We start from the raw sequence: 14,316 nt of genomic DNA on the forward strand, positions 1-14,316 counted from the left end.
TGAATGTGTGCTTGTCTTTGTACTCTCTTCAAAGTTGGACCAAGAATTTTCCTTAAGAAGAAACCATATAAATTCCTATTTTAATTTGCTACATACTGTGTATAGCTCATCAGTGCTCGGTATTAAAGAAAACACAAGTGAAAAACACTACTGTTTCAGTGACAGATATTGAGTCCTTGATCTTATAAATTAAGCAACTGGCTTTTTTCATGAGCATAGTAAGTTGGTGATATTTCTCATTATAGACAAACTTATAATTGGGAAAAAATAGTTGATAAATTTAAAGTGCGTAAAACAGTATTAGGATAAAAGCCAAGATGCAAGTTGGAAACATGAGCCTTAGTTTTGTATATACCAACTTGATTACATTAGTTTTAGGACTACAAAAAAATCTTTAAAACATAAAAATTGTATTAATACACTGGTGAATAAAAACTATGAAATTTTGCTGCAATAGATCTTTGGAACTGTGGGTATTTTCTTTTGAGATAGGATGAGAGTTTTTTGGTGTGTGTAATGAATCATACTTTTATGAGATTAAGAAGTCAGATACTCAGACATGCCCAGAAAACAGTTTTTTTTTGAGAGAAATTCTGAATTCTTGAGAGAATAATGATGTAAAATTGTATATCATTTCTCTGCATTTTTAGAAATTTCTGATGCACAGAGGACTTTCTTCAATGCATCTTTCATATCTTTGTTCCGGAGGCTGTAGATCAGAGGATTAAAGAATGGGGTTGCCATGCAGTAAAACAGGGTCACAAATTTCTGTGTCCCAGGATGGCTCCTGGAGCCTGGACTCACATACATCACCATCACTGAGCCATAGAACAAGGAAACCACCAAGAAATGGGAGGCACAGGTAGAAAAAGCTTTGTTCCTGCCTGAGCCAGCTGGGACCCGAAGTACAGCTCGCAAAACTAAGGTATAGGACCCAAGAATGTAGAGGAAGGTGATGAAAATGATAAGCGAGCTTACAGTGGCACACGTTAGAGTAGTTTTGGGCACAGGGGCACAGGACAGTGCCAGCAATGGTCCCAGGTCACAGAAAAAATGGTCAATGACATTAGGGCCACAGAAAGGCACCCGAGACATAAGAACTGCAGGCATCAGTATTGATAAAAAGCCACCTGCCCAGCAGAAAACCACTAATCGGGCGCAGAGTTGATAAGTCATGATGGTGGGGTAATGCAGAGGTCGACAGATGGCAAGGAACCGATCAAAGGACATCGCAGATAGAAAGTAGCCCTCAGCCGCACACATGGAGAAGAAGAAGTAGAACTGGAGCAGGCAGCCAGCGTAGGAGATGCTCTTGGTCTGGGAGATGATGTCGGCCAACATTTTGGGCACATCGGAACTGACGTAGCACATCTCCAGGAAGGAGAAGTTGGCCAGGAGGACGTACATGGGTGTATGGAGCTTCCGGCTTGACCACACGGCACAGATGATGGCTGCGTTCCCAAGGAGGGTCAGCAGGTAGACGAGGGAGAACATGACACAGAGGAGGATCTGGATCTCCCTGCGGCAGGGGAAGCCCAGGAGAATGAACTCACTCACAGACCCAGAGGTATTACTGGCTTCTGAGATGTGCATTCTTCTGATCTATGAAGGGAATGATCATTATATTAGCCATGTCTTTCTCTTGAAAGGTCATTTTTTTTAAATCTTCTGACTTCTATTTACTCCTTTAATGCACTTTTGTGAAAGGGCTCCATATGGTTCTGAATTTAACTCATTTCCCAATGATCTAGCTTAGTGCAATGAGAGCAGAGTTTTGAGAACCTGAGCCAATATGTTACTATATGCTCTCACAGCACCTCCTGTAACAGTCTCCATTTTTTTCAGAGTATAAATTTCACTGACATCATGTAACAGAGTCAAGATTGTTTCCTATGTTTGCATTTACCTTAATTCTTCCTTGATGTAAAGTTTCATAAGATACACCCTCATACATACATCTAATTTCTTTTCTCCTTGTTGCAAAGAAAATTTTATTTAGAATTTTGGAAAATTCTAAGAAAAATCAAAATTCAAATTATTATGGTAACAGATGGTGACTAGACTTATTGTGGTGATCATTTTGTAGTGTATAAAATTATTGAATCATGATCCTGTATGCCTAAAACTAATATAATATTGCAAGTCAATTTTACTTCAATTAAAAAAAATGGCCTGGCAATATTCATAGCAGAAAAGCAGAATTCAAGGCTTGTCTTCAACAAGACAAAGAGAATAATTTTATATGAATAAGAGGTAAAAGATGAATGAAGAAATATTAAAGCCTGTCATGTTGTAAAAAAATAATAAATTACTATGAAGTTGAATTAGGTCAGTACAAAAAGAGTACCTTACTATGTTGTCAGTTAACATTTTTTCAAGATATCTGTCCTGGATGGCTGTTAACTGAAGCAGGATGATGAAGACATTGCCACAAATTCCATTTTAGACAGTATCTATTAGTTTCTTAAGCTGCTATTTAACTTCTACTTGTCCTATGTCCTAATTTTTGGCACTTTTTATGAAAGTGAAAATCACTCAGTCATGTCCAACTCTTTGCGACCCCATGGACTATACATCCATGGAATTCTCCAGGCCAGAATACTGTAATGGGTAGCCTTTCCCTTCTCCAGGGGATCTTCCCAACCCAGAGATCAAACCCGAGTTTCTGGCATTACAGACGGATTCTTTACTAGCTGAGCCACAAGGGAAGTCCAACAATACTGGAGTAGGTAGCCTATCCCTTCCCCAGCGGATCTTCCCAACCCGAAATGAAATCGAACTGGGGTCTCCTGCATTGCAGGCGGATTCTTCACCAACTGAGGTATCAGGCAAGCTCTCTGACTTGAACCAATTTCTGAACATATTTTTAAAATTTGACTTCTAAGGTAGTGAGGGGCTGTGATGTATGAAGCATTTATTGTGACCATCATTAACATTATCTCAGTAAATTCTACTCTGTCTCCTTTCCAGTTCTAGAGCCTTAAGAAAAAACACCTTCAATGTAGCATAGAATTTTATTGTCATTCTGAGCATGTTGATTCTAAAATCCAACTTTTTTCCCTACACAGATGTCAGCTATGTATATATTAGCTGTGTTTCCTTACGTATTGTATTCAATTTGTTCTTCTGCCACTTGCCTATATCAAATTTCCACTTGTGCATGTGGAGGACTAGCCTCAGTAAAGCTGTGTTAGTGACTGAGGCTACATACTATAGGAAAAGATTATTCACATATTTCTCACAGTCTCTCTCTATAGTATACATCAGGTACATTGCTAAGATGATGAGGCAGGTATCTTCCAAACTAGCAGCTTCCATCAAATACCAAAGGGAGATCAAGTATAAAAAGAGTTTTGTGTTCATTCAGATGGGTGAGTTGAGATGAACTATGAAGAATACATCCCAGGTGATGGGCTGGGAGAAGACTTTGACTGGAAATTCAGTGATTGGAAGGGATGATATGATGCTTCAAATCAGAACTAGACAACCTAAATTTTTAATATTTGATATTTAGTTAAAGTATGCATAGTAACAGCCATCACACTTTTTATTGTGACCATAATTTTACTTATACAGTTGAACTGGCTATGATGGGTAAATACAGTTGAACTGACTATGGCGGGTAAGATTCTGTGTAAACAGGGCAAAGAAACTTGATAAAGAAAAATAGTGGAAGGAAGGTGCATGGCAGGGGTGTTATATTTGAATGGGAACTCCCCCTTCACTCGTGGTCAGAATCAGTGTATCTCACCTCAAAATTAAGGTAAGAATAAGAGTATGTGAGAAGTCTTTGATGTTTTAACAGTGGCTCTTGAATGAGCAGACATTAAATCAGAATTCGAAATAAGAAAAAGGAAAATGTCATCAAAGAAAAAGAGAAAGAAACAACAGATTTTCTTTCAAATTTTTATCTGTAATACAACTTGGTAGTCTCATGAATGTCTTCTTTCCTTTCCTAATAAAAAACTCCTCTGTTCCTGTCTCACTCTTCTAAGTTCAATTCACCCAGGGCCCTTCTCTCCTTGCCTTGGGTCACTGTGGATTCTACCTGAGACTACATGCTGATTTTTCCTTTCACTGCAAATACAAGAATTCGTCAATCTTAATTACACTTAATGAAAATAAATATAGATTACTTACAAAAGTTTTATCTCCTTTGAGGTGATATGAAGCTCATTAGCTTCTATCATTTCTTTATCTGAAAAATAATGCAAAGCAGAGAAGTGTCAGCTTAAAATTTCCTGATGGGATTTTTGAACAATTGTATGCTGGATAGATGTGATTCTACCAGGAAGAATGAAGATTTTGTAAAAAATTATATATTATTTGATCTATTACCTTGTTTATAATATGAAATATATTTATAAATAAAAATCCAAAGGAACATTCACAGCCCTCCTTCTGTAGCAATAATACACACAGTGGACATTGCAGCTGGCAGTCAAGGGGCTACCACTTGTGCCCTCTTAAAGATCCTAGATGAAGAATTTGGGGGTCCTGGTGACACTCTGCCACACTTTGAGCCTCACAAAGGATTCTCTTTAGCTGCAAAAAAAAAAAAAAAAAAAAAAGAATAAAATGCCAAGAAACTCTGGGTTTTAATATGTATACCTTTCTGGCCACATTCTGTCCCTAGAGGCTATCCCTCAGGAGCAGCAGGGACAATCAGAGTGCAGCATTCAATCCCCAAGTGTGTTTTACTTTCAGTGTTGAGCTCAAAGCTGAAAAGGCCTTCCTGAATCCATCGGTGAGACTGTCACCTAGTAATGGCCCCTCTAGTTTGCTGACACCCACAGACAGGCTCTGGATTTAAAACCAGCTCCATGTTGGATATCACCAGTTGCTTTAAGGCTCCTAGAGCTTCCCTGTTAGCATATGTGTTTCTTCAAATGACATTGAAAGTTCACTTTAACAAATTCCCAAATCCTGAGTATCTTCTTGTGGGAGCATGCTCAGTTGTATCTGACTCTTTGTGACCCTGTGTACTATAGCCCACCAGTCTCCTCTGTCCATGGGATTTTCCCAGCAAGAATACTGGAGTGGGTTGCTATATCCTCCTTCAGGGGATCTTTCCGACCCAGGTTGAACCTATGTCTGGCATCTCCTGCATTGGTAGGCAGATTCTTTACCGCTGAGCCCCTGAGAAAGCCCAAGTATCTTCCCCATGACCCACTAAAAGTGACCTCCCTGCCTATCTTTATCAGTCTGTACAGCAGTGTTAAAAGTTCTGATGAGATGGATGAAACTGGAGCCAATTATACAGAGTGAAGTAAGCCAGAAAGAAAAACACCAATACAGTATACTAACACATATATATGGAATTTAGGAAGATGGCAATGACGACCCTGTATGCAAGACAGGAAAAAGACACAGATGTGTATAACGGACTTTGGGGAGAATGGCATTCTAACATGTATACTATCATGTAAGAATTTCATGTTTGGGAATGCATGTAAGAATTAAAGATTTTAAAATTTAAAAAAAAAAATTAAAAGAAAAACAATAATCAAGATACAATTCCAGAAAAAAAAATAAAAGATTACAATTTGAATTGCTGCTGATACATAGAAGTGTAATCTTTAAGACTACTAAAATAAAGTACTTTTCTATTAAAAAAAAAAAAAAGTTGGTCTGTATTCCCTAAGTAGACTCCCGGTGGCAGGGACTGATTCACACTGGAACTGTCCAGTAACTTTCAATCCTCATGAGTATAAGAAAACCTAGGGTCTCACTTAACATTCAGAGCCTTCTATCATACCCTCAACCTCAAGGATTTTATGTCTTCTTAGGTTTTCAAATTACCTTCTCCTGTCTCAATGGATATAAACACTCTATCTGGTTTTGTATTATGTTTAGGTGATAGTGTTCAGTACTTGCTATTTGCTGATTACTATGTCAGGAGATTTCATATGCATTACCTAATATATATGCGTGCATGCTCAGTTGATAAGTCATATCCGACACTTTGTGACCCCATGGACTGTATCTGACCGGGTTCCTCTATCCATGGAATTCCCCAGTCAAGAATACTGGAGTGGATTGTCATTTCCTCCTCCGGGGTATCTTCCTGACCCAGGAATTGAACCTGGATCTCCTGTATTACAGGCAGATTCTTTACCAATGAGCCTGTAATGCTCATTAAACTCTTAAATACTGCTTCATCCTTTTAAAATGATTGAACAGAAGCCCACAGAGGGTAAGAGTTTATATTTGGCTCTAACTCAATTTGGTTTATCTTTTTCTACAAATAGGGTGCCTAGAGTGAAAAATTATATCTAATCTGCCCATGGCTTCTACCTGTTATTCTTTCCTGGTCATTGTTATGCCTTTCTATCCCTCTGGGAAAATTCTATTAATCTGGTTATTTTGGCTTCTTGTCTTCCTTAAATAGTTTTACTTCAACCACTATATTTGAGAAAGTTGTTCAGAATCTGGTTTATGGCTTAACATCTTATTTTATCTTGATACAACAAATTTCTCTGAAAAATGATTGCTATTGTGAACAAAGATTTGTTTAAAATAGTTATTGCCTGTAAGCAGCTTTCAAGGTAATGAGCTACTTTGGCAAAAGTTCCAGCAAAGATCCCATTCAAGGGCACAACTTTAATTCTTGTTTATTCTTTGCTGTGTAAGTAGACATAGAGTAGTCTTGACAATGAGGTGCATTTGAATTCTTGGTAATACTATTCCTGCCTGAAAACTCCCATGGACAGAGGAGCCTAGCAGGTTATAATCCAAAGGGTCTCAAAGAGTTGAACACAACATAATATGAGCACACAATGCCTCCTAGCAAGGTAGGAGTCAGACCAGATTCAGATGTTACTTCTGTTAGACTCTGTTCCTTGTGCTAGACTCTATCTTTCTTCTCCAAGCTTTAGTTATTTTAGCACAGAGACACCAGGTGTCCAAAACCAACCAGAAAGTCTCTAATCCAAGCTGACAAAGGCAGCAATATTGGAAGCTGACAAAGGCAGCAATATTTGAAGCAGCCCACTCACTCTGTTCCATGTTCATTAGTTCCAGCAGAATGCAACCTGGGGGAAAAATAATTCTGAGTTAACAGTAACCAGGTCCTTTTACTGTAGCCCTGCTTCCTGTTGCTTCTTCTAGTAATAACTTAAGGTTACTCTAATTTTCCATTTTGGAAGCACCAGTGATGTATCTGCAAGTCATAGACCTACTGATACTTTCACATTGTGTTTGCAGACTCATCTTTAATCTCCCTCAATGACTTGTTTATAAAAACTTTTCATTCTTTGTTGCTTTGATGATGACAGTCTAACCTTTTAAAATATTTTGTTATTGATAATGTTTATTTTTACTATTTCATTAGCATGTAACCTTCCAAATGAGTTCTTTCTCTTTTTAACTTCAGAAATACCTCAGAAACCAGTCCTCTTGGATATGTCAATTGCCCCAAGAAAGAAAGCCATCCTGAAAAAAATTGAATTTTTCTAGATGTTTCAGTTTCAGATAAATCTTTCAAATATAAGTTTGACCATATATTTTCTGTCACTCTTCATGATTACTACATGTTCTCTCTTTTCTTTTCATTCTACAACTTGCTTTCTCTGTGTTTTCTTCCTAGAATTGGTGCCATGGCAACCAAGGCTCTGTGATGTTGACAGTGAGTTCACTGCCACTTTTGTTCCTCTTGATCTGTCCATGGGTAGTGGAGCTTATACAGTGAAGCTCTAGGGATATGAGAACTGTGTCCAGTTTGGATAATCCAGGACATTCTAAACTTTAGTCAAACAGGACATTTTACTGCTGAAGAGAAATTGTACTTTGGGCCTGAAAATCGTTGCTTAAGATAGGAAACCCAAGGAAAATGAAGTGCTGATTAAGTTTCTGGATTCAAAATCTGGGAAAAAATCAGCACTGGACTTGAAAGTCATTGGCAGGAAGTGGTGTATCCCAGCAAATTGGACCTTCCCAGGCACTCTTTGTTCTAGGCAGGATATTGTGGAATGTATGGCAGCTAAGCCCCAAGGGCTATGTTGAACCAGGTTCAGTTTTGGGCAATATGGCCCAGGATGCCAGGTCCCTCTCTTTGAACAGCCTTCCCCAGGCCAGACATAAAGACTCTTAGTGTTGCTGTGTTCCTTGTGAATTTGGGCAGAAGAAAGAAGTGGCCAAATACTTATCACTTTATACTTGACTTTAGATTGATGATATCCAAACTGTTGGGGATGATATAGGTAGTGCTTAATTTCACCATTCTGCTTCTTTTGTTCTCACCAAACATGCCCTGTACATTGAATAATGAATTTTCAAATGAAAGCAAATTTAACTAATTTAATTCTGAGACTTTTCTGGCCTTTTGAGAGTCTCCCATGCAACTTTGATATGACTGTTAATCTCAGACAAGAGGTGGCATCCCTGACTCGAAGAAGTTGGGCAGAAATAGAATTTTAATAGGCTTGGAAGCAGGCACCTGGCAGTGGCTCAGTGAGACCCCGATTACGTGAAAAATGCCTGTTACACCCATAACTTTCCTCACTCCCTCCACTGCTCCACACACACTCACACTGTCTTTAGAGCACTGTTTGGTGATATATTTTTTTCTCCTCTTGTTTTCTCCCCAAATGCTGATTGATTTAATCACTACTAGGAACATAATCATTTTATGGTTACAGTGTAATATAAGTAGTTCTCTCCTGTTGGACATTTAGATTGCTTTGCAACTTTTTTCTATTACAAACTGTTCTGTGATGATGTTCTCTTACAGTGAATTAGTATAAGTGGATTAGCTGATGAAAAAATATATATAATTTTAAGGCTTTTATTTGCCATATTGCCAGATTGCTTTCTAAAAGTGTTGTCCTAACTTACAGTCTAACCAGCAGATAGTGAGAATGCTCATTTTCTTCACATTTGAAACACACACACACACATACATCTTATTATAATTCTGTCTAAAAATTACCATTATGAATATTTTAAAGTAATGTTTCGGGAGCCGCGTTAGGCATTACTGACAAAATGGAGGCATGGCCCCAACTCCCTCTCTTTGTCCTGCAGGCACGGACCTGGGATGAAGGAGTTAGACCTTGGGGTTCTGACTTGTTTTTTCCTTTCCTCGGGTGAGTTGACTGAAAAGAATATTAAGGTGCTTATCTTTCTTGAGAGGAGCATGAGAAGGCACAAAGCCTTCTGCAGTTGTGCTCAGAGAATAATTCATAAAGTTAATCATTGACATTTGTTTGTTCAAGGATCTTTTTAAAATATAAATTTATTTATTTTAATTGGAGGTTAATTACTTTACAATATTGTATTGGTTTTGCCATACATCAACATGAATCCACCACAGGTATACACATGTTCCCCATCCTCAACCCCCTCCCTCCTCCCTCCCCATACCATCCCTCTGGGTCGTCTCAGGGCACCAGCCCCAAGCATCCAGTATCATGCATCAGACCTGGACTGGAGATTTGTTTCATAAATGATATGTTCAAGGATCTTAACAAGAGAGTGTTCCAGGATAAGCACGTAGGCCACAGCTTGAGGCCATGGGAAGGATTATCTAAAATTTATTTGTGAGGGAAATGTTTATTGCAAAAGAGTTTGCTGAATTTAGGGCTTAGGAATAATTAAAAATAGTTAGATGCTAAAGATTTAAGGAATGTTGTAATGTTAGCATATTTTACTATAGCTTATAGAGATTAGGAGTTTTAGAGATATTAATAACTAGAAGCCTTTTTAAGAGATAGTGAGCTCAGGATACTAGGGACAAACAGGATTTAGAAAGATAAGAAATAAACTGAGGTTTCTGGTATGCAGCCTAGATATAAGCACGAGTTACAATGTAATCACGAGTTAAAGTAAACACAATTCTGAGAGAACCGCTGAAGCAGAAACTCTGCTTGAAGGACAACAATGATGCATGGAGGCAATAAATCTGGGTGAGGGGAAATTGAAAATGTCAAACCTCTGACCTAATGCTTTTGTAAAAGTATAAAAGAGAATCTAAAGCTTGAAATAAACATGCACTCCAAGAAAACTAAATAAGATGCTGCATTGTAACTCGCTGACACCGCCCATCTCTTCAGTCTGATTCCCTGGTTGCTGGAGCTGGACTCTGGCAGTAATGTGTTATTATTCGAATGTATATTTATTTAATTAGTAATTAGGTTGAGTTTAAAAAACACTTTTGGTCATTTTGCCTTGTTTTCCTTTTTGTATATGACATTTTTCTAATCATGTGTTCATTTTTCTTGATTTAAAATAATTTCTTGCAACTTATAAATATCTTTGCTATTTTTGAAATTTACCTATTCAATACATGTGCATAGTAATTTTTTAAACCAAAGCTATTTTTTTATGTAGTCACATGCTCTTTCTTTTAATGGTTTATACTTTGGTTTTATGCTTAGGAACATAGTCACACCTTGAGATTACGTATTTATAACATCTATGATGTAGAATTGAAAGATGTCTGTTTTGTGAACAGAAAATGTGTGCAATTATCAAAAGGGAAACACAACCAGTCTCCAGAACTTGTGGCAATTTCAGAAAGGATAAATTTCAGAAGGATAAACCCCTTCTCCGTAAAGGAAGGGGTTACTACTGTAATCAACTTGCCACCAAGTGGCTGATTCTAATGACTTTTGAGAAATGCTGAGGCAGAAATTTGAAAGATATGTGGTGGTTTTCAAGTGGGACACTGTTAGTATGAGTTAAAATTCATGTAGAACTATTCAGTACCACTGCAGCTGAAAAAGAAGCTCACCAAAAGCATCTGCTACAATAAATGTCTGGGTCCATTACCATTTAGTTGTGTGATATTGGGGAAATTCCTGAACCTCACTAAAACTGTTAATTTTCTAATTTTTTAACATCATACTGATAACTTGCTCCAGAAGGTTGTTATATGTATAAAATAAATGTATATTATATATACTAAATTAAGTGACTGTTCTCAAAATATTCAGTGTGAAACAGTTCCATAAGGTGATTTGGGAGAAAATAAAGTTATCCTGTCAAAATTGGATAAAGCTCCATTTCAGTACATGTATTTTAGAGATTCATAATACTTATAATGTTTTGAAGACTTCATGAATTTGCTTAATTTGGTGTAACCCTTTACTTGCTTTATTTAAATATGGCACTTAAAAAAATTCAGCAGATATTTTTCCTCCTTTCCTATTAACTTCACATGGATTATTCCTAGAAAAGCATGTTGGTAAATTTGGATTTAGTTTATAGAAGTAGTTTAGCTCAGTGATTAGCAACTGATAAATTCTTAGAAAGAGTAGTACATGTATTTGAAATAAAGGTAGTAGGCTGCAAGGCTGACCTCTGTATGAGAGGAGATAAGAATTTATTTTACGGTTTGGAAAGAATGTCACTTTTTGATGGTGAGATTGAGGGAAGTATTTGAGGGAAGTGGTAAAACAAGAAATTATTTATTGAGTAGGATAGACTTTGCTTGTATCCTTGTAAATAATCTCCTAAAATAAATTAGACAAATTTGAAGTTTAGATTTCACTATATCCTTAATTTATAAAGTCCTGAATTAAGCAAAAGTTACTAAAAAAGTTGAATTTCATTTCATTTTAATTAATAAATTAATTAATTCCATTTTAAGTATCAGCAGCCTGAATTACAAGCTAAGTGTTTCTGATATGCAACGTGTGAGATGCAAAAAGCCTAGTTAATTATTATCCCAAAATCGGTTACAAATGCAGAAACCACACATCTTTAGAAACAACAGTACATTTTATTCACTACACATTTTAATCTCTTTTCCCTATCTGCTCTAAGAAAGTTGGATGACTGTAGAATGAACAAACCATAAGCACTCAGAAGGAAATAATGGTTAAAATAATCGGGGAAACAGCATCTTTATTTTAGATAATGTTCTTAATTAAGCGTTTTTGCTTAGGTAGATAATTTGTCCAGGCAATTGTTCACCCATTCAGTCCATTTTGTGAAATAGGACAGAGAAACTTGTTATTGAACCCCCAGAAATTCTGTCCCTCCATGTCCAGACAACTTCAAATTCTTGGTTCTTTCTTAAAGGAAGTCCAATTTCAGTTGTACGTCACTTTGTGGAACAGATGATTTTCTGAAGGCTATAAGTGTGGCTCCCTTAAATTACACTTTATTTCTCTGTTATATTCTTAGAATCATCTTTAAATAATATGTACTAAGGTTGAAAATAAAATGCATAATCAAACAAACATTTGTAAGTACATATTTTATTATATATTGTAATTATATATTTTAAATAGAAGATCTTTAGACACATTTTGGATAATACTTAAATATGTCAAATGGCAAAAATATTGAAATGAAATATGGCCCTACAACCTATCAATTGACACTGGATTTGCAGCATAGGGAGTTAAGTCCTGACTAATGCCCTTACATTTAGCATATATCTTAACACTATTTGAATAAACACTAGCCACTAAATTCCTAATCCTTATTTTGAGTACTTTCTGACTTACTATTTAATATCCATCTAAGGCTATTTGTTTCTTTATGATCCTTAGAGTAGAAACATGAATTATTCTTTGGAGCAGAGTGAAAATATCACACCTATAAGGCTGTACTTATTTCATACAGTAATCCTTCCTTTTACTCAGTCACTACCAGTGGAGAATATTTTGCAGTGTAAATATCAAAACAAGTTTATGAATCCTGTTGAATCCTTATATACTGTTTCAATTCTGAAATACAAAGCAGATTTATACTTCCTTTTAAAAGCGTGGTTATAATGAAAAGATCAATTTTCTTGAGACAATTTTATTTCTTAAAAAAGACTAATCCTCATGTAGTGGGTTACTTTTATCATAATAGTAGGCTTTATTGTAACAGTTCCTTAACCAAAATTATTAAATTTTCTAGAAAACCATCTTGTTTGTGTCTTATTCAGATAGCTTGTGTTGCAACTTAGTTCACTATGACTTCTGATTTATGTTTTAAGAACAGATATTTCAGCCCAAAAGACTTTCTTTAGAGCAGCCTTCATCTCATTGTTCCTGAGGCTATAAATTAGAGGATTGCAGAGGGGTGTTATTACAGAATAAAATAAGGTCACAATTTTTTGCACTTTCACTGGGTGTCCTGATCCAGGACTAACATACATCACCATAACAGAACCAAAAAACAGAATTACCACAGCCAGATGAGAAGCACAAGTAGAGAAAGCCTTGCGTTTGCTGGCTGCTGAGGGCATCCTTAACACAGCCAGAATCACCAGCGCATAGGAGCAAAGGATGAAGAGAAAGGTGCCAGTCATGAAAACAGCATTGAAAGCAGAGTAAATGAGTTGTGTGGTGGTGTCTTCAGAACAGGACAGCATCATCAATGGGACAGGATCACACATAAAATGGTCAATGACATTTGGGTTGCAAAAGGGCAACTGTGAAATGAGAACAACAGGGGTTAGGAAGAGAATGAACCCACAGGACCACCCAAAGATGACGAGGCCAGTGTAGAGCTCTTTAGTCATGATGCATGGGTAATGCAGAGGACGGCAGATGGCAAGATACCTGTCAAAGGCCATGATGCAAAGGTAGAAGCCCTCATCACACCCGAAAGAGAAGAAGAAATAGAACTGTGCAAAACAACTCACGAAGGAGATGGACTTGCTTGAGGACAGGAAGTTGGCCAACATATTAGGGACGGTTGTGGTGACATAACATATTTCCAGGAAAGAGAAATTCCCCAAGAAGATGTACATGGGGGTGTGAAGGCGCTGATCCCACCGCACAGCACAGACAATGGCTGTGTTCGCCATCAGGGTCAGGATATAGGCTGCTGAGAAGAGCCCGAAGTAGAGGAGCTGCATTTCTGGGCTTGAGGAAAAGCCCAGGAGGATAAAGTGGGTAACAGAGTGGGTGGTTTCCCTGCTGGACATATTCATTAATCTGGAAGACATGGGATGACAGAAGTTACTGAACTTTAACAGAGTATATTGATTCTTCCTGAAAAATCCTAATTTCATTACCATTTTGAGGAGATTAAGTAATAAACAATGAGTTTTGTTTTAAAGCACCCAAACTGTGATCATCATAACCTATTGCCTAAGAGTATGATTTCATTTTGATGTTATTGTTTAGTCAGGTAGTCATGTCTGACTCTTTGGTGACCTCATGCGCTATAGCCCGCCAGGCTCCTCTGTCCATGGAATTTCCCATGCAAGAATACCGGAATGGATTGTCATTTCCTTCTCCAGGGATTCTTCCTGCATTGGTAGGTGGATTCTTTACTGCTGAGCCACCAGGGAAGACCTTCATTTTGATAAGATGCAAATAATAATATAAATAAGAACATGGTTTGGCATAAACATTAAACTAGATTGGG

At 37.2% G+C, this 14,316-nt stretch overlaps 2 protein-coding genes across 2 annotated transcripts; both read right to left on the reverse strand.

Annotated features, from left to right (window-relative positions):
* Window positions 1-630: 630 nt before the first annotated feature.
* On the reverse strand, window positions 631-1,596 carry LOC101121100 (olfactory receptor 11H6-like). Its single transcript, XM_015096759.3, has one exon. It carries the CDS (start codon window positions 1,591-1,593, stop codon window positions 631-633), a length of 963 nt encoding a protein of 320 aa, XP_014952245.3. The 5' UTR covers window positions 1,594-1,596.
* An 11,326-nt stretch (window positions 1,597-12,922) lies between these two features.
* On the reverse strand, window positions 12,923-13,876 carry LOC101121354 (olfactory receptor 11G2-like). The gene has a single exon (XM_004010937.3). It carries the CDS (start codon window positions 13,874-13,876, stop codon window positions 12,923-12,925), a length of 954 nt encoding a protein of 317 aa, XP_004010986.3.
* Between the last annotated feature and the right edge of the window lie 440 nt (window positions 13,877-14,316).

Source organism: Ovis aries, chromosome 7, assembly GCF_016772045.2.
Source record: "Ovis aries strain OAR_USU_Benz2616 breed Rambouillet chromosome 7, ARS-UI_Ramb_v3.0, whole genome shotgun sequence".
In the NCBI taxonomy this organism is placed as follows: domain Eukaryota; kingdom Metazoa; phylum Chordata; class Mammalia; order Artiodactyla; family Bovidae; genus Ovis; species Ovis aries.